Source organism: Anas platyrhynchos, chromosome 25, assembly GCF_047663525.1.
Source record: "Anas platyrhynchos isolate ZD024472 breed Pekin duck chromosome 25, IASCAAS_PekinDuck_T2T, whole genome shotgun sequence".
NCBI lineage: Eukaryota > Metazoa > Chordata > Aves > Anseriformes > Anatidae > Anas > Anas platyrhynchos.
Window position 1 is genome coordinate 9,302,965 of NC_092611.1, and position 21,692 is coordinate 9,324,656.

Here is a 21,692-nt window from a genome sequence, read left to right on the forward strand (position 1 = left end):
GACCAGGCAGGGAAAAGCGAGCAGGGAGTCGACGTGAACCAAGGAGTGCAGCGCGGCGCTGCAGTGTGCCATGCACGGGGCCGGGAGGGGGGCCCCGCCGCAGCGCTGCACCTGCGGCTGTCACACAGCTATTTTAGGGACAGGGCCGCCACCAGCACATGCCAAAACCGCGGCCCCGGAGGCCCCTGAGGGGTTCCTGGACTCACCGGGGGTGGGCTGCGAGCAGAGGAGTGCGCAGGGGATGGGTGAGTGGGATGCAGGGGGGGGAATCCCGCTCCTCTCCATCCCTTGCAGAGCAGGGGGGCTCGGGACAGCTCAGGCAGCCCCCTCGTGCTGCAGAGGGACCCCCTGCTCAGCCCATTTCACCTTACTGCTCCCCCAGCCAGGCAGGGTTTGGCACACTTGAGCACCACACGTTTAAGCAGGAGGTTAAAGGAAGCCAGGAAGAGGGAAGATCCCCCCGGCCTCGCTGAGTTTTATTGTTTTCAGAAGATACCCCTGGCACGGCTCCCGCTGCCTCTCCCCCTCCCTTCCCCACCAGGCTCTCCTCGAGTTCATTATCTCTGGTCCCGGAGCAGCACGGGCTGGGATCAAAGCTGCAGAGTGAAGGCTGTGCCCTCCTGTCCCCCTCCAGATAGAAGAAGGAGGGAGAAACACAGCTCCCTGGGTCCCGCTGCAGATAACGGGGACAGGACAAGCCCCAGCAGCAGCTCCGGCACGGAGATAAGAGCGAAGCAGCGACACTGCTCAGAGGAAGGGCTGACAGCAGCACAACGCTGGCCCACCAAAGGAACAAAGATGTCTTGAGCACACAGCCGGTTAAGGAGCTTACGTCCCCCAGCACGGTTATTTCTCGCTCTCTGGGGGACAGGGAAGGGCCTCCTGTGGTCTGCTGTAGGGGTCCTCGCTTGGTCTCTCATCCCATCTGCCCTCTTCCATCCACTCTGCCGGGATCACCCTCCTGGCCAGCTCCACGTAGATGCCGTTCTCACGGAAAAAAGAGGGGTGCTGCAAGGAGACAGGCTGTGAGCCCCTCGCAGGCATCAGGGCCCCTTTGGAGCGGGTGGGGACGAGGGATGCTGCTGGAAGGTCAGGTCTAGGCAAGACCACACCGGAGGGGAAAGACCCTACAGCTGCAGGAATCCCCTGCCCGTGCCTGCTGCAGTTTGGGGCAGCTGCTCCCCGCTCACCATGGTTATGTAGGTCTCCTCAGCTTTCTTCTTCTTCTTTGCGTCCTGTTCAGCCTTGGGTGCCTCAGCTCCGGGCATTGAGCAGTAAATCCCTTCCTGTGAGGGGAGAGCAGGATGAGAGCCTTCCAACCCCACATTTGGTCAGTGCCAACAGCCGCAGCACCTCACCATCAGCCAGCACAGGATTCAATCCCACAGCACCCACCCCAGGTCAGCAGCACCCTGAGGACACGCAGCCGTGGCTGCTCAGGAGGCAAGCTGCAGCCATCCCGTGGGAGGACAAACCTGTCCCCAGCCCCAGGGAACGCTGCAGGAGCACCAACTCACCCTGCATCAGTGCCTGCCCCAAACTGGGTCCCGAACCGAGTGGTGTCACCTCAGCAGGGAGCCTCGGTGGCCTCACGGGGGACAGCCTGAGCCCCTGCCTCGCAGTGCTGGCTGCCCCATCCCTCCCCTTCTCTTTGGCACCCAGCAGGTGTGCAGGAGCCCCCAGCAGGGCAGGAGAGCTGTGCTCCCCCCACCTTGGCTCTGCCTGAGCTCTCACCTTGGCTTTGTCCTTGCTGCCCTCATTTCTGCTCCTCTCCAGGGCCGTGTTGGCTGCAGACCTTGAGGGAAAGCAACACTGGTGTCACCTCCAGCAGGACACATCACCTGCTCCTGCTGTCCTTGGTCCCCCCTCTGCTAGGACATCCCTTCAGATGCACCTTGGCCAGGCCATCCCTGCTGCTGCCAGCTGAGGCTGGCTTCCACAGGGAGCTCATCACACTTTGCTCCTGTCCCACAGACCCACAGTGCCCCAAATGCCCAAAGCTGCCCCCCACCAAGAAGGGCGCAGGCTCTGCCAGCAGCAGAGAGCCCGGGAGCTTTGGGAGCAAAGGGGAGACCGGGCAGGGCAGCGTGACACTAGAGGGCAGCAGGAGCCCACACCCTGCTTCGGGGGCAGGAGCACCCAGCGGGTGCTTCCCCGCGGCTCCAGCAGGTCAGGGTGGTGCCTGGCCAGGGAGAACTCTGCAGGAGGGACACAAGGAGGTGCTCTGCTCAGCCCCATAAACCCAAAGCTGATATCGGTACCTCTTCCTCAGGGTGCGTCCTGCCAGGAATGCCAACACCACGGCCACAGAGCCACAGCCCACAGTCACAGCCCAAAGCCCGCTGTCTCCCAGGACCGCAGAGCTCTGGGCACTCGTTGCTTCTTGACCTGCTGGGGAGACACCAAGGCAGGGGCTGGTACCCGCAGGGATCGGGCACTACTACGTAAGAACCCTGGTGGCAGCTCTGGAAGGCTTTCTGAGGGGTCTGAAGGGTGAGAAGTGAGGGGAGGCAGTGTGGGACATGTACCTGTCCGTGCCATGGGGCTGATTTGCAGCACCGTGTGGTTCTTGAAGATGCTGCTGTGCTGCAGCAGCCGCATCTCACACAGGTACCTGCCGCTGTCGTTCACCTGCACGCCCCGCAGCTGGATGGAGCCGTCCCAGCGGGAGATGTCCCCCTGCCACTGCACCCGGTCCCGGTAGCGGCCCACGGAGATGCTGCAGTTGCTGTAGTAATAAAACACCATCTCCTCCTGCCGGGACACACAGAGCTTCAGGTGAACGGAGCCCAGGGGACACGGCCCTGCCCTGCATTCATGCCCTGCTCCACAGCAGGGGCTGCAGCCTCTCCCTCTCCCCCCGTGCAGCACAAGAGCACAGCTCACACCCACACCCTCCTGGAAAGCCCCTGACACAGCACCCAGTGCCAGGGTTCCCCAGCAGCACGCAGCTGGGGAACTTTCCTTCCGTGGCAGCCAGGGCCAGGCAGCTTCCCCAAAGCCTCCCGAGAGCAGCAGGGCTGCTTCACTCCCCCTCCCCTGCCGCCTGCCCCCCACCAGCCCCCTGGTCCTGACCCACCTTCTGTGCGCCCGTTCCCGGCACGTGCAGCCAGTCCACCTTCACCATCGTCCAGCTCTCGTCTGCCACATCTCGGAGGAGGCACTGCAGCAGGACAGAGTCCCCAGCGCCGGCTCGAAGCTGAGGCTGTGTGAACACCCAGCCAGCCGAGCCGCTGCATCTCTCTGCCAGGCACAAGGACAGCAGGATGAGGCCGGGGAGGACAGCCAGGTGCAGCCCGCCTGTCCCCATAGGCGTCTCCTCTCCAGACAAACGCGGGGCGAGTGGCACTGAGCAGCCCGGAGCACAGCAGGGAGCCTCTCCCTGCGGCCAAAGCCTCTCCCTGACCCCTGCTTCTGGCGTGCCTGGGATGTGGGGCAGCACATCCTCCCAGCCACCAGACACCGAGGGCTGCTGCGCTCACTCAACAAGCCTCATCGAAGGGAAGTGGGGAAGGCACCTCAGAACTCGTCGCTCAACCCCAGCCCTCTGCGTGCCGGAGCCGAAGGCTGCAGCTCCTGCATGGCCGCTCCTGTGAGTCACTGGCTGGGAGAACCAGTGCCACTCTCATCTACAAGAGGCCAGGGGCAACTCAACCCCTTCACATGAATTTCAGTTCCTCCTTTCACAACCTGCCCATTTGGCTTCCTCACCTCTTGCTCACAAGGCTCCTGGCCTCGGCTTGAATGCATCTGGCCACATAAATACCACTAAGGGTTTCTAGAGAAGTGGGGCAGTGGAAAACCAAACCAAAACAGACCAAAACAAAACAGAGGAACATCAGAAAGCACAGAGCTGACAAAAGCAGCATGAAGAAGTTGCTGTCATGGGGTGTGGGGGGGCATAAAATATGTGTTAGGAATGGGAAAGAAGCAGGGCAGAAAAGGCGCCGTAAGTTTGTCCTGAGAAAGCCTCCGTGCCCCCAAGTCTGTGAGATGAAAATGGCAACAGAGAGGCACCTGCTTGGCAAGACGGGGCAGAGCAGAGCTGTGGCAATGCTGCAGGAGGGAAGCACTACCAGCTGCAAGAGAGAGAAACAGAGCAGAACGCAGCGAGAAGAGCAGCTGGGTCTCTACCACTCGTTTGCCCAGGACTAGGTGAGCTGGTTCAGCTGGGAGCCACGCAGGCAGGTACGTTTTACCTGGTGCCTTAGCCACTCTGCTCAGTCCTTCCACGAGCCACCAAGGGCTGGGCCCTGGCAAAGCACCAAGTACTTGTCTGATGCCCTGTAAATAATAAATGCAAAGTGCTACAGCTCCCCAAACTGGTTTCTTTGGGCCTTGACCAGCTGTGGAGCCAAATATGAGCAATATTTGCCAGCAGCAGAGACCAAGCGAGCCAGTTGCCTTGAGCAGAGCCAAAATCAATAGCTTGGAAACCTTTCCCTGTACTTATGCTTGGTAAAGCTGCTTTACTTCTTCCAAAGCCTTGGAGCCTCTTAGAGTAAATACAGGCCTCCACGCAGGGATGTTGGATGCTGTTGCAATTCCAAGCCTATATATATCTGGGAGCTGTGCAGGAAGGAAACACGCAGCACACAGACACCAGGGAAGTTATTGCTATGCTTCATGTTCCCAGCCCTGTGTACCTGCAAAGCCCCAAGAGGTTCTCACAGCAGAAAGAGAGGACACACGAGGTCTTTCAGCAAAGGAAAGCAGGCCAGGTAGATAAGGCCACCAGAAGGACTTAGAGCTTACCCAGCAACGCCAGCACCAGAGCCAGGCTCAACATCACCTTCATCTTATTCCAAGCGGAGCAGCGGAGGTGACACATGCGCCAGAGTCCCCTCAGGAAGGACACCAACTGCTTGCAGCTGAGCTGGACCCCAGGGTTAGTACAAGACCCTCTATTTCTTCAGAGCTGGACACAATCTTTGCTCCCCTGGATGTTCAGCTTCTGAGTTAGCCACCGTCCCAGCTAGGAGCCTACGATTCAGTGAAGCACAGCTGTCAGATGTGTCTGCTTTGAGACTGCTCCGAGCCCTAGAAAGGAAGGCAGAGAGAGACCGGGGGAGGGCTCAGCCTGAAATACCTTTGCATTTCCCCTATCTTATGTATCTTTCCGGTGGTTTGGGGGTCGAGACCCAGCATCTCAACTGAGATCTTCGTGATGTTAACTGCTGAAAAAACAATGGGATGGTTTTTTTCTCCTACAGACTCAGACAAGTTTGAATACGGATCCTAAAATCACAAGCCCCCTGCCCTAGAAATAACCTCCTTGCTCCAGGGCGCTGCACATGGTGAGTTCTGCTAGAACCTTTTGGGGTCTACCCAAATTATGCCATATTTTGCTACTGTTCGGTTTGACCTGCTGCGTGTCCCTCCATATCGTTGGTGCCTCCTTTCTATGCCATGCAGACATCCTGCGGCCTGAGGAACGTGCCAGCCGGTGTTAACGCATGGATCACAGGCAGGTAAGAGCCAGAACCCTGCTGCTCGTTGTGTCTCTGCTGCATGATTCAAAGCTAAGCCTGTTCAAAACTGGTAAACATAGTTAAGGGGGAAAAGTTACTGAGAAAACCCCTCCAGCCTGGAGAGCCAGCACTTGCAACTCTTTGACCTTAGGCCGCCATTACCCGTGTACGTTTTTCAATACAGGCACATCTGCTGCAGGAATAAAACCAAGAAGAGATGAATCATATCTGAAATCTCATTAGCTTCTCTCATTTTTCTTCCACCATGAAAGCCCTCTAGATCAGAGACCACCTTCGCTAAAGCTTGGATTTGGGAAGGGTCCCAGCTGCTCGCCCCAAGAATCCATCCAGAGGTGTCAGAGGAAATACGTAAGGCGAACACCCGACATTTCTCCTACCACCCCGAGATCCACTGCTCCCTTCAGAGCTGCGGAGCAGAAAGCCCCAGCCACGGCCCTGCAGCTGGGGGCACCAAGCTTCTGGAGGCAGCACCTAAACCCCTGCCCTCCCTACGGAACCGAGAGTGAAAATAGCACCGCATGCAAATGGCTGGCAGGGGCTGCGGGGCGGCGAGGGGGCCGTGCCAGCCCCGTGCAGCAGCACAGCAGCGCACACAGATCAGCAAGAGTGAGCAGGGAGCAGCCAACGCCTCCGCCCTGCCACTGCTGATCCCCTGCTAAACCTTCCGTCTCTTTTCATGGCCAGACTTGTTTCCCTACCTCCTTTTTTCTTTCTAAATACATTTTTCTCAGTGAAGGAAGCTCAGAAACACTTTTACAGGCTCAGACAGGATTGGAGGCCCCGAGTTAGCTGCATGGGTCAAACAGTCACGAAGGCTCTGCAGGCAGCACATGGCATCGCTGCCTACAGTCAGTGATGCAAAACCACCTCAGCTTGTCACCATCCTCCCCTTCCAGAAAAAAAATCCCTAAAAGTGGCAGCAAGCCTCCTGTAATTCTCTCAGATGTGCCGTGCAAAACCCATGACCTGTTTGGGGGCTGGGTTTTGTGGAGGTGGAGGGGAGAGAGTTGTGTGGTTTGACTGTGCTGTTTGCATTTCTGCCAAGACACAATTTGCTGCATAACCCTTGTGCACACATGACCTACAAACACTGCACGATTCATGCTCAGCTCATGCACTGTGCCTCAGCGCAGCAGGCCCGAGCAGCCTACTTTCCTCCTCTTGTTTGCTCAGCAATGCTACCAAAAGCCTTAGAACTGCAGCAGAGATACGCTTCCCCAGGACCACCCCCAATCCAGGAATTCAAACTGCACCGAGCTTTGTAAATCCCTCAGTACACAGAAGCCTGCGTGCAGGATTTGTACGCTCAGAAATTCAAAGGTTTTCTGTTGCCGAGTTACTGAAGCTCCGGTTCCTATTCGCCATCAAGTCCTTCCTGGACTTCTTACCCTATTTCTCAGAATAAATTCTGGTCCTGCCTTGGAACACGCTTTTGCAGGCTCTCCCTGTGCGTGCACCAGCTGAAGGCAGCACCCAGCAACCCAGGCTGTTACGTATATTACAATGCTGACATACCCAAAACCCTCCGCAGGATCACAGACTTTTCTAAATGGATTGAAGAAGAAAGGCGTAGGTACCACACTGCCTTCACATCTCCCTACTTAGGATCTGAATTCTGAGTACTTCTATGTCTCCCTAATCTTTTCAGGAAAAAGAAACAAAATCATGTAAATACTAGAGCAAAAAATTACTCACCCGGTGTGTTTTGGGGCAGTCAACTTGTCTCTTGCACAAAGGGCTCTTCGGTGACTTATTTGGGGCCTCTGAATTAATCAGATGCTAAATGGTCTTGATGTTGTGCGTGCAAGATATGGAAAACGTAACAGCCTTTGGTTTCGTGTCTCTTATTTAAGTTCAGTTTGGTGGTCACTTTTAAGTCGCAAGAGGAAGTTGAGGACTACATCGAGGGTACTGACAAATCACAAGGCAGAAGGTACTGCTAGAGAGGCGAGCAGAATGGCAGATGCATTTGCCTGGGAGCACACGGTGGGAATGCAGCTTCGGAAGAAGACAGTCCAGATACAAGACGTGGCTGGGTCCCACTCCTTTCGCCACAGCAGGCCGAGCCATCAGTCGTTACGTGAGAAGTCAAGAACAAAGAAATCCTTGGCAAGCAACCCTTTCACAGCCTGTGCTCTCTCCTGGCTTTCTCTTTGGGAATCCAGTTGAAGAACAAGCAGCGCAGCACCTCATCAGTCCCACAGGCTGGGTCTTGTCCTGGTGAGGTATCACCAGGAAGCAACATCAGCTCTGCTGGGCATTACTGCCAGTAGTGGCAGGGGCAGAGATAAGCACGCATCTTACTGCCTAAAGAGCCACTGCCAGGATGCTTTTCACATCATGGCCAGCTTCTCCGCTTTGAAACACAGGCAGGACACACAGCACAGGCTGCTATCTGCTTACACCCCCTCCTCAGTCACTCTGAAAGCTTATTTTCATCCTTCCTTTCCTATGGAGTACCACAGCAGGCACTGTTCACTACCCTAGCAGCAGGGGTACACAGAGAAACTTTTCTCTCAGCAAGCAAAGGAAAGAGAGAGAAATTTTATCCATGCTCAAAACCCTTTATGATCCAGAACACAGTTAGCTTCAAGGTAGCAATTCCGCTTTGCACCAGGAAGATTTGCCCAGGATTTAGCCCACTCTTTGCAAAGAGTGGAAGGCACATCTGGAAAAGAAGTTATTCACTTCCATGGGGAACTGTCTGATGTACTAGGGCTGAAAGTGGAACAAGAAAGCCACTTCCTCTAGGCTACACATCCCACCAACATCCTTTCTCAGGATAGTTCGAGTTGTAGAAACATGGTGTCATCACAAAGCACAACCTTTTTACATATTACTTTATTGTAGACAGGAGAACAATCAGTTTCTTTATCTGAAGAAGCAGATCTACAGCTAACCTGCTTGGCAGGCAGGAACTCCACACCTGCCATCAGCAGCCAGCACTGAGCTGCTGAAGGGGGGCTCAGTACGCCTTTTCCCACCATCCCATGGCAGTTTTTATAGCTAAGCAAGAACACAGGATGGACATTTTACACGTTCAACTATATCCACCTGTACTCAGCCAAATAAAGTCTAGGATAAAGCAGTGCAATTTATTGGCAACGGCACATAAAAGCCTCCAGTAAACTTGTAACGTATGGAAGAAGACAATTTGATCGATGCCACACACCAAAAGGAAGCAAAAACCAGCAGCTCTTTAGGTATCAGAACAGAGCTGTGAGAGCCCCCCAGAGTACTGCACCCAGACTGTGGAGCCCCCAGCACAAGAAAGATGTGGATCTGTTGGAGGAGGGCCAAAAAAGATGATCAGAGGGCTGGAGCACCTCTCCTGTGAAGAACACAATTCTATGAATTCCACTGCTCCCTGCTATTGGGCAAGGTTGGTGGTAGAGAAAGTACGCTGTTTTTTACAGGGCAGTATTGACACATGTTTAACTGTTTCCCAAAAATCAACCATTTCACTAGAAGAGAGGAGGAACAAGACAGTTCTTCTGAACACGGAACATTCCTTGGCACAATTCCTTGAGTCAGTACTTGAGGTAGATAGGGTTACATTTCCACAGACACTAAGTCCTCATTTGCATTTCTGATTTTAAAAAATAAGTTGTATGTGAATTGTGCTTCATGTCTGCAAGTAGGAGATGTACCCAGTAATGCAGCTGTTCAAGTAAAAAGATAAAGCTCAACAATATAAGGTAACACTGCTGTGCAGATGGCAACTTAAAGTAAGAAGACACTAGGAACAAAATGGTGATCCTGCAATTAAGTGGTAGATCAAGCCAAGAAACAATTAAAAACCAGTAGGTTCTCTTTGCTCCAAGACAAAGGATGCCATATACCAACTCAATCAGGCTGTTCTAAGTCCTTTGCCACTATGTTGTAACAAAAATGAGAAGAATACGTTGTCAGTGCTTGACGATGAACTTAGAGAGCCAATGTGTCACTCTGGAGTAGTCTGCTCTTCAGGCAGGTTGAATTCAAGGGTGCAGGAAAGGAGGGATATCACCAACCACAGAGGAAACAAATTAGAAAGTAAACTAAGAGACGAACACTGTCAGACTGCTGGTGGGAAACAGGCTGCACAGCTGTAGGCACCGAGGTTTCTGTAGGCACTGGAGAAGGGAGGTTTCAGGAGAATTCCCCCCGCCACCCAATAAATTAGAAAGAAGCTCAAAATAATGATTTTTGAAATAGGTAAGAGTGAATTATCCCATCAGCATTATTATTCCAATATACCAAGATGAGAACGGGTCCTTCAATCCGCATTGGTTATCCAGCAGCCTTTGTATTTTCTAGCCAAGATTTTCAGCATTGTAATTTTGTTCTTTATCCATAAATTTGATCTCTCATCAGTATGGCTCTTCCTCATCCGTGTCCTGAAGAGAGAGTATGAAGAGAGAAATTGAGACTACGTACAAAGACATGAAACAAGTAATGAATTTGACAAAAAAAAAATTAAGTCTGGTAGGCTTCAGACAAGAGCATAAATGCTTTCCAAATTGCTGGTGTGCTTCAACAAATTAGAACTGGTAGTTATATAAACACTTGTAGCTAAGTCTGGTTGACTTACCACAGACACAGACAAATTGCCACTGGATAATCAACACATGTGATCTGTTTTAGAAGAGGTAGGAGCTAAAACTTAAGCAAAAGACAAAGTGCAGAAAGATGTCTTCTTAAAATGCACCCCTAACTCCTGCAGAGCAGATCCAGAGCAGCACAAGCTGTTGGGTGTTTCAGCTCTGAACAGCCCTATACTCTCAGATCCCCATCATCTATTGTTCTAACCACAGTAATGATTTGATGGCATCCTCACAACCCAGCTCTGCAGCTCTCAGTTTGCAAGATGCTCAAACATAAAGCCCTACATGGGAAATCTTACCAATTTTGCAGTAATCTTAATTATGAGCAATTTTTCATCAACATTGCAATTTTAACTATTTGGTAAAGTATTAAGCGTGAGAAAGTGTTTTACAGAAACCTCAAAAAGTAGACTCCAGAAACCTCAAAAAGTAGACTCCCTATAGTGAGTGAGATGGTGTTCAGAGAGTTGTTAAGATGAGTATCAGAACAAAGTATCAAACCAATGCCAAATTACTCAACATGAAAGCACCACAACTACGTTCAAGTTTGCCTGCTCTCAAAGGATGAGAAGACATTTTTCAACCTTCACAATCTCCATCTACTAGCACGTCTCACTGTATCTGAGGTCCCATCTTTTCCCAATCTCTCCATTTGCACCACAGCAAAGGTACCTCCCCGCTCCCCAGCACGTCACTTGCAACAGCCTTCCCACCTCCCTTTGCAGCCCTCCCCTTTGAATAAAGCATTTTCTGCTTCCTGCATCTCTCAAAACTCGTTGCCAACACTGCTGCTCCGTAACTGCTGTAAAGAATTATAAATATTTCATACATAAATTGTATATTTGCTCATTCTACATCTATTAAAGTGTAGAAACAACCAGCACGCATCAGTCTGAAAGCTCACACATTTACTGCATTTTAAACCACTGGCATTACAACAGTGAATCAAGCAATACGTTTAAATCCTCCTTAACATACTTCCTGGCTGCGTATAGACGATGTAAAGCTGCATCTGTGGTAAGTTTGCTCTGTAGGACACCAGGTTCAAAAACAAAACCACTCTCCAAGCAGGCATATTAGTGAGCTTACTCTGGAATGTGTCACACTTAGTGTTGGGGCTGCTAAAGCCAGCACACACACCTCAGACGTATGTTTTGCAAAATAAATACAGCAGATGGCAAACATTCAGTAGTTCCAGCACAACACATCAGATTAACAGAGGCTTGTTGTTAGGGTATAGCAAGTGAACAGAATTAGAGGACACCACCCATTTCATGAAGCAAACAAACTGAACACCCCACAAAAACAAACACGAAACCCACAAGAGTTCAGCAGGACTCTGTTGTGACCAATGCGTTCTAAGAAGGGAGACCTCTAAGAAAGTCAAGGCAGCACGCTACCATCTGCACAGAAACAGGGTAAAGAAGCGTGCCTGCCTCCACACCTCACCATAGCCCTGCCAGACCCCAAACTGGTTATGTAGAGCCTTTATAGAAGCTACACAGTATAGCGGTTAGCACTTAAAATTCTTAATATTTGTATTGAAATGTCAGCTTCCATTTAAAATCAAAAGAAAAGAAAAAAAAAATCAGTTTGGGGGATCTCGGGACAGCTCCCACTGCCAGTAATGCACCCTGACCAGCAGTTCTTATCCCCGATAGCCAAAATGTGGAAATCACCATGGAGCATAAGCATAGCCAACTGGGACTGTTCTCCAAAGCCCAGAGAAATTATCAACAGCTCTGTTTGCTGCTCGTGCACCTCCTCTGAGCGCTGATCTTGACAAAACCACTTATGAAAATAGCAACTTTCACTTACCACACAGTTCAAACACCAAGCTTTCAGTCTCCCTGAGCAGGTGTCTGTGTGTTCAGACCTGGAGAACAAACATAGGATGAAGATGGACTTTTCCCCACCACCACACACTAATATTTCCTATGGACTATGAATTCTACTTCTCCCACACTGCCTTGTGGCTCTGCATAACAAACCTCCAAAGAATTGAGAGTGTCAGGTCTCTTTTTTCAAAAGCAGACATTTCATATAACAAGTGCCATGAAGAATGTAAGAGGTGCTTTTTGGCTGGAAAATCTTACCACAATAAATCAAAACGTTGTATTAAAAGTCCAGTCCTAAAATTTAGCACAGAATGAATTGTTTGCAAAACCAGGTGTAACTCCAGCAGTTTACTGCTCTCACTACAATAGCATAGTGACCCTTCACAACACACAATCCTCTCCAATTCAGATGGAAATCCAGTCTCCAGAGCCTGTTCAGGACTTGTCACCTGTGCTCAGGCCATCACTGAGGGAACCAGATAGCATTATGCTGTTTGTTTCATTGCTACTGATCTTTCATACCAAAACACAACCCATAAAGCCCACAAAAGCAAAATATCTTTTGCTGATTTAAGCAAAATAAATCTGACTGCAGAAGTGAAAGACTACCCAACCCTAAACTGCTTCAGTTCCATGGCTTCATGCCGTTGACAGAAAAAGGGCTGTACTGCACTTACTTTATGCTCCAACACATAGATTTTCCAAAGGTTTCTACTCACTAGCTAAATTATGCTCACAGAGAGGAAGATCTCAGTGGCCAACCTGCAGATGCTGACAGCCATGAAATGAAGGACAGTGAGGAATCATTGGCCAAGGTGGAAAAACAGGCTTTAGGTTCCAGACAGAACTTACTCATCAGACACTTCAATAGAGGATTTCTTGCAGCCCGATTTTTTTTTCTCCTTTAGCACTCCAGATTTCCTTCCCAACCTCACCAACATCAGAATGACCACAATGATGGAAGGGAGAAATACTAAAATGGACAGCAGCACCGCTGAAGTCAGCTGGAAGGAAAAGCCTGCGGGATGGACAAAGAACAGAGCAGCTGTAACAGTAGTGAAATTCTGCTTTCTGAAGTCTCTGAGAAAAACATTCACCCAGGAAGGACTGACAGCCTTTTCATACACAGCCCAGGGCTGGTAAATTTGAAACAACTTGTCTTGGAATCTGTAGGACCCTTATTACCTATCCAGCACAGGAGGATGGTTTTTTTTATATGCAAAAAACTCCAAAGGTGGGCAGATGATGACATAGCTTTGTCAGCATGTCCAAGCTTCAGATTTGGGGTAGTTCTCACACGCAGAGCAGACAAGGAAATGAAGTATTACTAAGAATCAGAGTTTGTGGTGTGATAGTATTTTTAGACCAGTACTTCCCCAAAATCTCACTTGTTCTATTGACACAATATTTGGAGACTGGAATTCCTGAACAAGGATGGATTTTTGATTTGTTATCAGCACAGCTTCCTCCATTCCTTCCTGCCCCCAATAAATTCAGTGGTTCTCTATGTATTTAGTACAGAATGAAGGGCTGAGGTAATTCCTGCTGTAATTCTTACATGGAAATCCAGGGAATCAATTTCCTGTGCAATGCTCCAATTTTTAAGGTTCTGACGAAGCTACAATGCAGCTGTATCACACAAGTGAGAACGCTATGAAATGGAGGCTTACCCCTCTCCGTAACTATCAGCACTGTCTGGGGAATGTTGTGGTACACATCTGGAGGATTCTTCACACTGCAGATGAACGTCCCATTGTCACTCATCACAGGGCTTTGGATAGCAATGGAAGCATCACCCTTGGCAACGTTCCCAACCCAGGATATCCTGTCTTTGAACTTCCCCACTGTTGTTGGGTAGGCAACAGACTGATAATGAAAAATCTAAAAGAAGGGGAAGACAATAATTGCTCTAGTAAAACACTCTACAAAGAAACCAAACTACTTTTTGTATTGTAAACATAAAGGAAGGCATATTAACAAGTCAGAAAGAATAGCTTGCAGACAGGAGACTCTCCAAGTTCCTATCTGATAATTCTGAATCTGTCCCATTTCATTAGAACTCCAAAGCTTTTATCTACCAGCCATGACACTGACATATGTCATCATCACCCTTCTGACAAGCTTGTTCCCCTCTGGAAATCTGCGGCTGAGAAGCTGAGTCTGTTCCTTGAGTCACGCAAGACAGAGCACGGCAGTTCTTCAGCATTTGCTTCTTGCACTTTGGCACTTCCTGCCTGACTATTGAAGACCTGACAGACATTTCATACGGGCAGCTCCCTTTTACCTCAGATACAGGGACACCACTATGAGTTCACACTCTCCAGGAAGCGTTAGTCACTGGTAAACTGTAAAGATACACATTTTCTGTTTGTGCCTTGGATGAGAGGCTTCCAGCCGCCTTTTCGATTTGTGTATTTATGCTTATATTTCAAAATGCTGCTGCCAAGAGAAGTAGCAGCCCATAAACCTCAGAGGCTGTCATCATGACTGTCTTCAGAGTGTCATTGCACACGTTTTTACCACTCCAAGGTAAAATCAGGAGTAGATTGCATCACAGAATTAATAGGGCATAGCTGCCTTCAAGAAAACTCCCACTCAAATGTTTTACAGTCATTCTATGTACAGCTGTAGTGTACAATGCAGTGCTTGTGTCAAAACCCAAAGGTCTGCATCATCACCTCTGTGCTAGTACACCTTTACATTGGATACTTTTTGCCCAAAGGACACTAAAACAATTTCTGATGGGAAAGAAGGCAACAAGCAGAATCCCGCACTTCAAAGTGAGGAATAAGCGCAGCAGGGCAAACGGGGAAAAGATACCATCAGATTTTCAACGTGCACAGAGACCTGGTCAATCTTCAGTACAAAAAGATTCCCTCCTTCACTTACTGTCTCCATCTGACCACCCGTGAGGGGCCGGTACGTCCAGTCCACTGTCAGACTCTCGGTGATGGGAGAGCTGGATTTGAACGTGCACGTCAGCTGTACTTTTTCACCAACGAAAGCTCGCACTTTAGAGCTGGCTTTAATATCCAGGGACAAAGCATTGCAGATACCTTTTGGAACAAACACAAAAGACAAGGATTAGGTGGTTGTTATTTGTGAGGCACGGGAGTGACGGTGCCCCGATCACACCGATGGATGTGCAGCTTAACCCCAGGCTGAAGAGGGAAGCACAGTAGTGACCGCCACCCCCATAACAAAATTAAAGCAAAGCAGATCACTTCCCTAATCTATTCTTCATGGGACTGCAATGAGCCTCAAGAAGTATTTATCTGGAAAATACCCCCAAAAGCGTACAGAGCTTTAGCCGTGGAGGTAAGGAAGTTTTAGAGGGAAGAAACTGATTCAGCCAGCCTGCTGAGGAAGTGCAAGCTGCTAGATTTAGTCCTGACAAATAAAAATATTTTTTTTAAAAAATAGTATTGACAAAAAACAATCCTGCCAGTTGGAAATGTTAATATCTCAAGTGCGGAGAGCAGAGAGGGGAATAAGGTGGCACGGGAGCGGAGCGCAGGGTGAGGAAAGCAAGTCCCGCAGCCCCCATCCGCGCCGTGCCCCGGCCGGGGGCGGCCCCACACCGCCCCTCCGCAGCTCTCTGCCCCCCGGAGGAGGAGAAGAAACCCGCCCCGGCCCCGTTACCGAGCAGGATCAGGGCCCCCCGCGGGAGGACAAGGCCGCCAGCGGCCGCCGCCGCCCCGCCGCCCCGCATGGCGCTCAGCGCCGCAACATGGCGGCTCACCTGCCCAGGTGAGGGCGGGGGCCGCCCCAAGATGGCCGCGCCGCGTCGCCATGGCCACGGGGCCTCGCCTCGCAGCCGGGGACGGGGCCCAGCAGGGCTCGCCGAGAATACCGCGGTGCCCCTTTCTGTTTTGGGGTGGTTTGTTACTTCTTTGGGTACTTTTCAACCCGGGGAAAACAAACAAACAAACATACAAAAAAAAAAAAAAAAAAAAAAAAAAAAAAAAAAAAAAAACACGAGTTTCACGAGTTTTTGTTTTGTTTTGATGTGCCGAGTTCGCAGTAGGACAGTGACTTCCTTCAGTGTCAACCATTTAGTTCCACTCGCTTTTATCCACAAACCATGTTTATTTATGACGAACATAATAGAAGACAATATTGTACAAACAGATAATGTGGCCAGCACATTACAGGTAGAGTTACACAGTCATAAAGTTAGAGTTACAAAGTCATAAAGTTAGTTTTTAAACAAAGAGGCTGATGCTTTGTTTTAGCGCTGGTTAAATACAGTAATAGCTCAATGGTTTTAATGATTTTTGGCTTTATTTGCCTTGGATAGATAAAGTCAACGGAAAAACAGGGTATGTGTTAAGTAAGATTGAACACAGGAGTAAGGTGTGCTGACGGCAGCCTGGGGCAGTAAACAGCATCCAGAGAAATACTGGTGGTAGTGTTTTTGGAAGCCTGGTACAATGCTGGCAGCCACCGAGTGCTGTTTTTGAAGTGAACTTGAGTGTGGCAGCACCCCATTATCACTTGCTCAGGGCAGCCTCCAGGGCTGCTACTGCCAGCCCCCGTCCCAGGGCACCGCAGCGGGATGCGCAGGTCTGCTGGGTCAGGGCAAGAGGCATCGCACCTCACAGCTTGTCCTCCACCAGGAATAATGGGGAGAAGCAGGACCAGAGAAACAGAAGGAAAGGAGGGCAGTCTGGGGTGCACCAGGAGAAGGGGAATGAGAGAAGGGGAGCTGCCAAAGTACATGGCCACGCTTTGCACAGTGGAAGGCAGTCTTTGCTGCTGTCACATTTACAAAGTGTACTGAAGTTGAGAAAGACCAATATAAAAACACACCCACAGGGAAATGTGACCCCTAATAAGAAACAGCATACATTCAGAAACACTTTCCACTTAAAGTGTTCTTTCTGCAAAAAGACAATAAAAGTTGTAGCAGCTAGCGGCCCCTCTGATCCCTCACCTAGCTAGTCATCCTCTTAGTGACATCAAACAGGTTTTTGAGGGTGGAAAAATTGGGCACCACAAATGTACCTTTCAAATTTTAAGGTGCAAGAGTGTGTCTGCTCAGACACAGCAAATACTCAGTCTGCTGTCGTAGCATTATGTTGACTTTGTTTACTTCTGTGATTTTTTCATCTTCAGAGCCTATTTGTTCACGTTCAACAGCTGTGAAGATTAAGTAAACTTCCTTGTTCATGGGGCAAGTTCCTCCTGTTTCGCTTCAATGAAGGAAATAACACTTTACAACTTATGTTAATGTCACCCTATTTTCTTGCAAGAATTTCAGGTCGAGCAGGGATACCACACTTGCAGCATCAGGCGTCTGTAATTCAGCTTTGTTCTAACATCCAAAATTACAAGCTCTCACCATCTGCTTCAGAAGTACCTAAGAAGAAAGATTATAAGAAAAACAAAACAGATTGATTACTCAGGATTATTGTTGAAAATAAACATAGTAGAGGCATCTGCTGACCTCAGAAATTGAGTGGTTAAAAATTAGGCTGAGATATTTCAGCGAAGCCAGCAAATCTGGAAAGAGTTTCAGTCTTCCTGTAGCAATTTAAAATAAAGATTAAATGAATCCCAACATAGATTCAAAACTAGTGAAAGGAAATTAATTCATTTCTCCATCCACACAGCAGACAAAGCTATGGAAAACAGCAATAACGGCTTTCCTACAATGATAGGAAACATCATTGCACCTCAACAATAAGGTGGAGTAATCACTCCCATGGTTAAGAGGCAGTTATGTTGCCCCTGCTTGTTCAGTTTCAGTCTCTCTCTGAAGGCTCCTCAAAAGCAATATGTGACTATGGTCTCAGTTGTTCATGTTCATGGCTACCATGGCCTGCTGACTGTGAACATAAGTGAAATGTTTAAGTAACACGAAAGCATTAACTAGAGAATGTTTGAATAGATACCTGCATTGTATATACTATCAAAGACCTCTAGTCTTCTAATGGAGTAGCTTCCTTTTCTTCTCTGATCTTCAGCTTCTCCTTTTCTCTACTATTAAAAAAAAAAAAAATCAGCATCAGATATCCTGAGCAGCTGTCAGGTTCTGAGTTATATATAACATACATAATATACAACAAGAAGTTATGCAGGCTCCTCCTCACATGAGGAGCTACCTCGAAAGGCAAGAGCAAAACAAGGACTGCAAACTTCATTCATCCTGGGGCTCTGTTCTGACTGCAAGTAAGCAGCCAATTATTGCTAATTGTGTTAGCAGTTTGCATTGTAGATGCTTAGTGCAGGGTCCAAGCCAATGAATCAGAGTGGCCATGAAGATATATTTGACAAGCTTTCACAGAAGCCTTTCTCTTTCTCTCCTCTTTGTCCTTACAGTTCAGTATCTGACACCTCGGTCGTCTTCTCTTGCTGTTTCTTCCGATGGTGTCGACATATAATCACAATTGTCACCACAATGATCATCAGAGCACATGCAGACCCAATGGCGATGGCAAGGAAGTGGATTTCTGAGAAATGCACTGCATGGAGAGAAACAGGTAAATGAACAAGAGGGACACACTGAGCGCTCCTGGTATTAGGCTGGGTACCTCTATCCATGAACATAACCTTTTCTTAAGCTCCTTTTTCTGTTATATCCATGAACTTTCCTCATGCTTTCTCCTTATAATCTTTTTGCTTCCATGCATTTTTCCAAGTGTGCAGGAAGACCTGCCAATGTTTTGCACTGGCTAAACTCATAACCCCTGGTGGGGTTCTTGGCCTCTCACCTTTCTGCACAACTCTGAGTCGCACTTCACCAATTGTGCCATCAACGTCTGGTGGGTTCTTCACCTGGCAGGTGAATGTCCCATTGTCAGTGGGCTGTAAATTCCAGATAACAATGGAAACATCATAACGCTCAATATTGCCATCCCAAGTGGCTCGCCCTTTGAACCGTCCAGCAGACAGCTTGTAGGGCTCCTTGAGGTAATAAAATACCTACAAAAAAGAAAGAAAGAAAGAAACTGTCATTCCTGTGTTTTTGTACAGTGTTTCTGATGTAAGCAGCAATGTGAAAGGCACCAGCTAAGCCTGTGTTCTGCGGTCTTTCAGTTATACTGCAGTACTTGTTGATCTGCTTACCCTGCCATGTTGGCCAAAGAAAATTGTAAGTCATAAGGTGCAGGATGTTAACTAAGACCGGATTCACCTGTAAGCATGTGCAGTTTCATCAGGCCGAAAATCTTTTAACCCTGATTTCCCAAAACTAAATATAAAAATTGTTTCTTGAACCAGGTTGTGTAAACAAAACTTCTTGCTTAGAGTAATCCTTATGAACTGCAGAGAAAAGGGCCAAGATGTACTTACTCCTGTGTTTTGGCTGTGCTTGCCCACACCAGCACCTGGGATTGTTACCCAGCCAGTGCTGGGCCCTAGGAGTGGTTTATTTGAGCAAGTGAGCATCAATGAAATGAAGCATAGAGGTCTCACTCACTGGCTCATGCGAGCTCAGGTCCTCAGGCTGGAAGTTCCACGTCACTGACAGCTGTGGGCTAATAGGGCTGCTGCTGGAGAAGGTGCATTTTAAACGTAGGTTAGTGCCATTCACAGCATCCACCTCCCTGGAAGTGTAAACTTCGAGGGCTGTGACGGGCCACAGTGCTGCAGAGAAAACAGCAAAGGGTTAGAGGTAAACAAAACTACTGTTTAGAGTAAAATCATCACTTATCTTTGTTTGATCTATGCAGGAGTCTGCTTTATCCTTGGTAATGTTTAACCTAACATTCAAATCCCATAGATTTAATTACTGAGGGAGGTAGTCCTGCTTACGCAGAATCCAAAAGATCCCATGTGCTTCAAGGTTTTCGCCAGCTGATATGCAGGTTGCACAGTGCTCATTTCACTGGAGCTTCCTTTCATCTGTATTGCTGCTACAATGCTTCCTTTGTAGTTTCGTGGCTGCACAGTTAAACACTGACAGATCTGATCCCTAGCTGAGAAGGGACCACTGAGAGGGACTCTCCTATAGGAACAATACACCTTGGTTTGTTTTCTGGGGGAAATGTCTCCTTCAGGCATGAGCAAACAACATCTAGGAGGTACACTTGTAAATGGCAGCCCTCCTGCAATATGCTCCTGAGTAGCACTAAAGATGCAGTATAACTTCATGTGTTAGTCCTCATCACATGATGGCAGGTGATTTACACTCTATTGCAATCAGTTCCCCACCCAGATTTCTCCAGAAAACCATCTCTTTTTGTCCAAGAAGCATTGCTAAACACCTACGAATGGTTGCCATCTCCCATCCCAGAACTTTCTTTTATAGGCTTTGTATTTTGTATTTGTATTTTGTGGCACAGATACCATGGTGAAAACTGCCCTTATTTATGTAAGTGTCTGTTGAGAAGGTTAATAACACCACTGGACAATTATAGGGAAAGCAGGTTGAGGAATTCCACAGGAGATCATGGAGGTGAATCTGTGTTTGCTTGTCAAAGAAACATCCTCTCCTAAGCAAACCACCACAGCTGCTGCTTTAAAAGTAAGTTAACATCAAGGTAGCCTACCTAGAAAGAGATGAGCAAGAGGGAACATAAAGACACTGAAAGGAAAATGAAAAATACGAAAACAAAAAGGCCTCTGAAGTGGCCAGATGTTGTACCTCTGGGTTAGTGGGATAATTTCCACCAAACAGCAGTGCCAATTGAAAAATCTTGCTACTCCTGCTCTGGAAGGGGACAGTCTTCCCTGTTCCTGATAATATACTCCCCTTACTTTCCCTTTACCCATTTATAGAAGGAAAAAAAAAACCTACTAACAGAGGACAAAAAATAATAATTTCCTGTTACTTTAGGAAGATGAATTAACTTACCCCAGTGTGACTCAGGGATAAAATAGCTTATCTGGGGTTGTAAAATATGGATTCGTGGCAAATTAATACATTTCCTCTATCTGAAAACAACTCATAGCCAAAGAATTTCTTGACAAATAATCCTTTTTCTCAAAGTAGAAAATATTTGAAATGCCAAACCACTTGAGGGTGCACACACTTGAAAACTTCATTGGCTGAGATCGTATTTCTTTTCCAAAGATTCGGTGTCAGGTTGTCCTGATTTCATTTTAAATTTCTTTAAAAGAACAAGTGTAGGAAAATAAGTGTAAAATATATTTTTATTCAAGACAAATTACTAAGAGTATGTGTGCTGATGCCTTTAGGTAAGGAGGACATGGTGGTCCCAGACCAAATTTTGATTCTAGTTATACTGATATAAACCACTGAAAATTCAAGGGACTTTTTTGCCGTCATTCTGATTTATTGCCGTGTAAAGGATCTAAACTGTTTAACAATCTCTGATTGTCTAGTAACAAAGGCAGAAAGAAAATAAATAATAATAATAAAAAAAAGAAAACAAACATCGGAGAGTAAAGTCCAGATTCCTGCTGGGATGAAAAGAGTGAGGCAGGAAAGGGAAAGATGTGAAACCTTAGCTCAGAATTAGAGCCGTGTTCTTCCTCCTCTCAAACACACCTAAACCTGTTTCAGAGAAATTCAATCACTTGCAAGCAAACCCAGGACCAAAAGAATCGCAGCAATTGTCCACAGCAAATATCTCAAAGTCACTGCCTTAATGAGGTCGATAATTAAGGGATGAGAAGAGGAAAGTCAAGATGGCAACGGAGGCCAGGCAATATCAGGTTTCCTTACCTCGGAGCTGTACCCCAAGGAAGAGCACAGCCCACAGCCAGGTGAGGCCAAACATCGGGAAGACAACTCCGTACTCTGGAGGTTGAGCAGCGCAGGGAAGAGAAGTTTGTTTCAGGCACTCAAGAGCTGGATGAAAGGCAAA

General features: G+C 48.2%; 3 protein-coding genes and 1 long non-coding RNA gene across 8 annotated transcripts; 1 reads left to right on the forward strand and 3 right to left on the reverse strand.

Annotated features, from left to right (window-relative positions):
- Positions 1-422: 422 nt before the first annotated feature.
- JAML (junction adhesion molecule like) lies at positions 423-8,174 on the reverse strand. Of its 4 annotated transcripts, none has more exons than XM_027444170.3 (8): positions 7,188-8,174; positions 4,756-4,983; positions 3,080-3,243; positions 2,529-2,754; positions 2,262-2,391; positions 1,735-1,795; positions 1,191-1,286; positions 423-1,008 (listed from the first exon to the last, which is right to left on the reverse strand). In XM_027444170.3, the coding sequence occupies exons 2-8, from the start codon at positions 4,829-4,831 to the stop codon at positions 847-849; spliced, it is 915 nt and encodes a 304-aa protein (XP_027299971.2). In that variant the 5' UTR covers positions 4,832-4,983; positions 7,188-8,174; the 3' UTR covers positions 423-846. The 4 variants fall into 4 exon arrangements, with proteins under 4 accessions (XP_027299971.2, XP_005009601.3, XP_027299969.2 ...); XM_005009544.6 differs by having other exon boundaries at positions 2,262-2,388; positions 4,756-5,040; XM_027444168.3 differs by having other exon boundaries at positions 4,756-5,040.
- LOC119713692 (uncharacterized) lies at positions 5,091-7,193 on the forward strand. The gene is made up of 3 exons (XR_005260902.2): positions 5,091-5,297; positions 5,416-5,471; positions 5,744-7,193. It is a non-coding gene; the product is annotated as an uncharacterized lncRNA (long non-coding RNA).
- Positions 8,175-8,561: 387 nt separating the features above from the next.
- MPZL3 (myelin protein zero like 3) lies at positions 8,562-15,725 on the reverse strand. 2 transcript variants are annotated; one of them, XM_027444179.3, is made up of 6 exons: positions 15,659-15,725; positions 14,806-14,972; positions 13,587-13,797; positions 12,769-12,934; positions 11,897-11,954; positions 8,562-9,871 (listed from the first exon to the last, which is right to left on the reverse strand). In XM_027444179.3, the coding sequence occupies exons 1-6, from the start codon at positions 15,708-15,710 to the stop codon at positions 9,845-9,847; spliced, it is 681 nt and encodes a 226-aa protein (XP_027299980.1). In that variant the 5' UTR covers positions 15,711-15,725; the 3' UTR covers positions 8,562-9,844. The 2 variants fall into 2 exon arrangements, with proteins under 2 accessions (XP_027299980.1, XP_027299979.1); XM_027444178.3 differs by having other exon boundaries at positions 15,559-15,675.
- A 260-nt stretch (positions 15,726-15,985) lies between these two features.
- MPZL2 (myelin protein zero like 2) lies at positions 15,986-21,688 on the reverse strand. Its single transcript, XM_005009542.6, has 6 exons — positions 21,551-21,688; positions 19,340-19,506; positions 18,633-18,843; positions 18,239-18,383; positions 17,814-17,901; positions 15,986-17,278 (listed from the first exon to the last, which is right to left on the reverse strand). The coding sequence occupies exons 1-5, from the start codon at positions 21,603-21,605 to the stop codon at positions 17,841-17,843; spliced, it is 639 nt and encodes a 212-aa protein (XP_005009599.2). The 5' UTR covers positions 21,606-21,688; the 3' UTR covers positions 15,986-17,278; positions 17,814-17,840.
- Between the last annotated feature and the right edge of the window lie 4 nt (positions 21,689-21,692).

Bases quoted from the DNA above. Each gene is read 5' to 3' on its own strand.
- JAML (XM_027444170.3), bottom strand. From the start codon at position 4,831: ATGTGTCACCTCCGCTGCTCCGCTTGGAATAAGATGAAGGTGATGTTG. The intron at 2,392-2,528 runs GTACATGTCCCA...GTGTCTCCCCAG, and splicing joins CAGCCCCATGGCACGGACAG to CAGGTCAAGAAGCAACGAGT. The intron at 1,287-1,734 runs GTGAGAGCTCAG...CTCCCCTCACAG, and splicing joins GCAGCAAGGACAAAGCCAAG to GAAGGGATTTACTGCTCAAT.
- MPZL3 (XM_027444178.3), bottom strand. From the start codon at position 15,628: ATGCGGGGCGGCGGGGCGGCGGCGGCCGCTGGCGGCCTTGTCCTCCCG. The intron at 12,935-13,586 runs GTAAGCCTCCAT...TCCATCCCGCAG, and splicing joins GCTGATAGTTACGGAGAGGG to GCTTTTCCTTCCAGCTGACT. The intron at 11,955-12,768 runs GTAAGTTCTGTC...TTTGTTCTCCAG, and splicing joins TCTATTGAAGTGTCTGATGA to GTCTGAACACACAGACACCT.
- MPZL2 (XM_005009542.6), bottom strand. From the start codon at position 21,605: ATGTTTGGCCTCACCTGGCTGTGGGCTGTGCTCTTCCTTGGGGTACAG. The intron at 18,844-19,339 runs GTGAGTGAGACC...TCTTTTTTGTAG, and splicing joins ACCTGAGCTCGCATGAGCCA to GTATTTTATTACCTCAAGGA. The intron at 18,384-18,632 runs GTGAGAGGCCAA...CTCTCCATGCAG, and splicing joins ACTCAGAGTTGTGCAGAAAG to TGCATTTCTCAGAAATCCAC.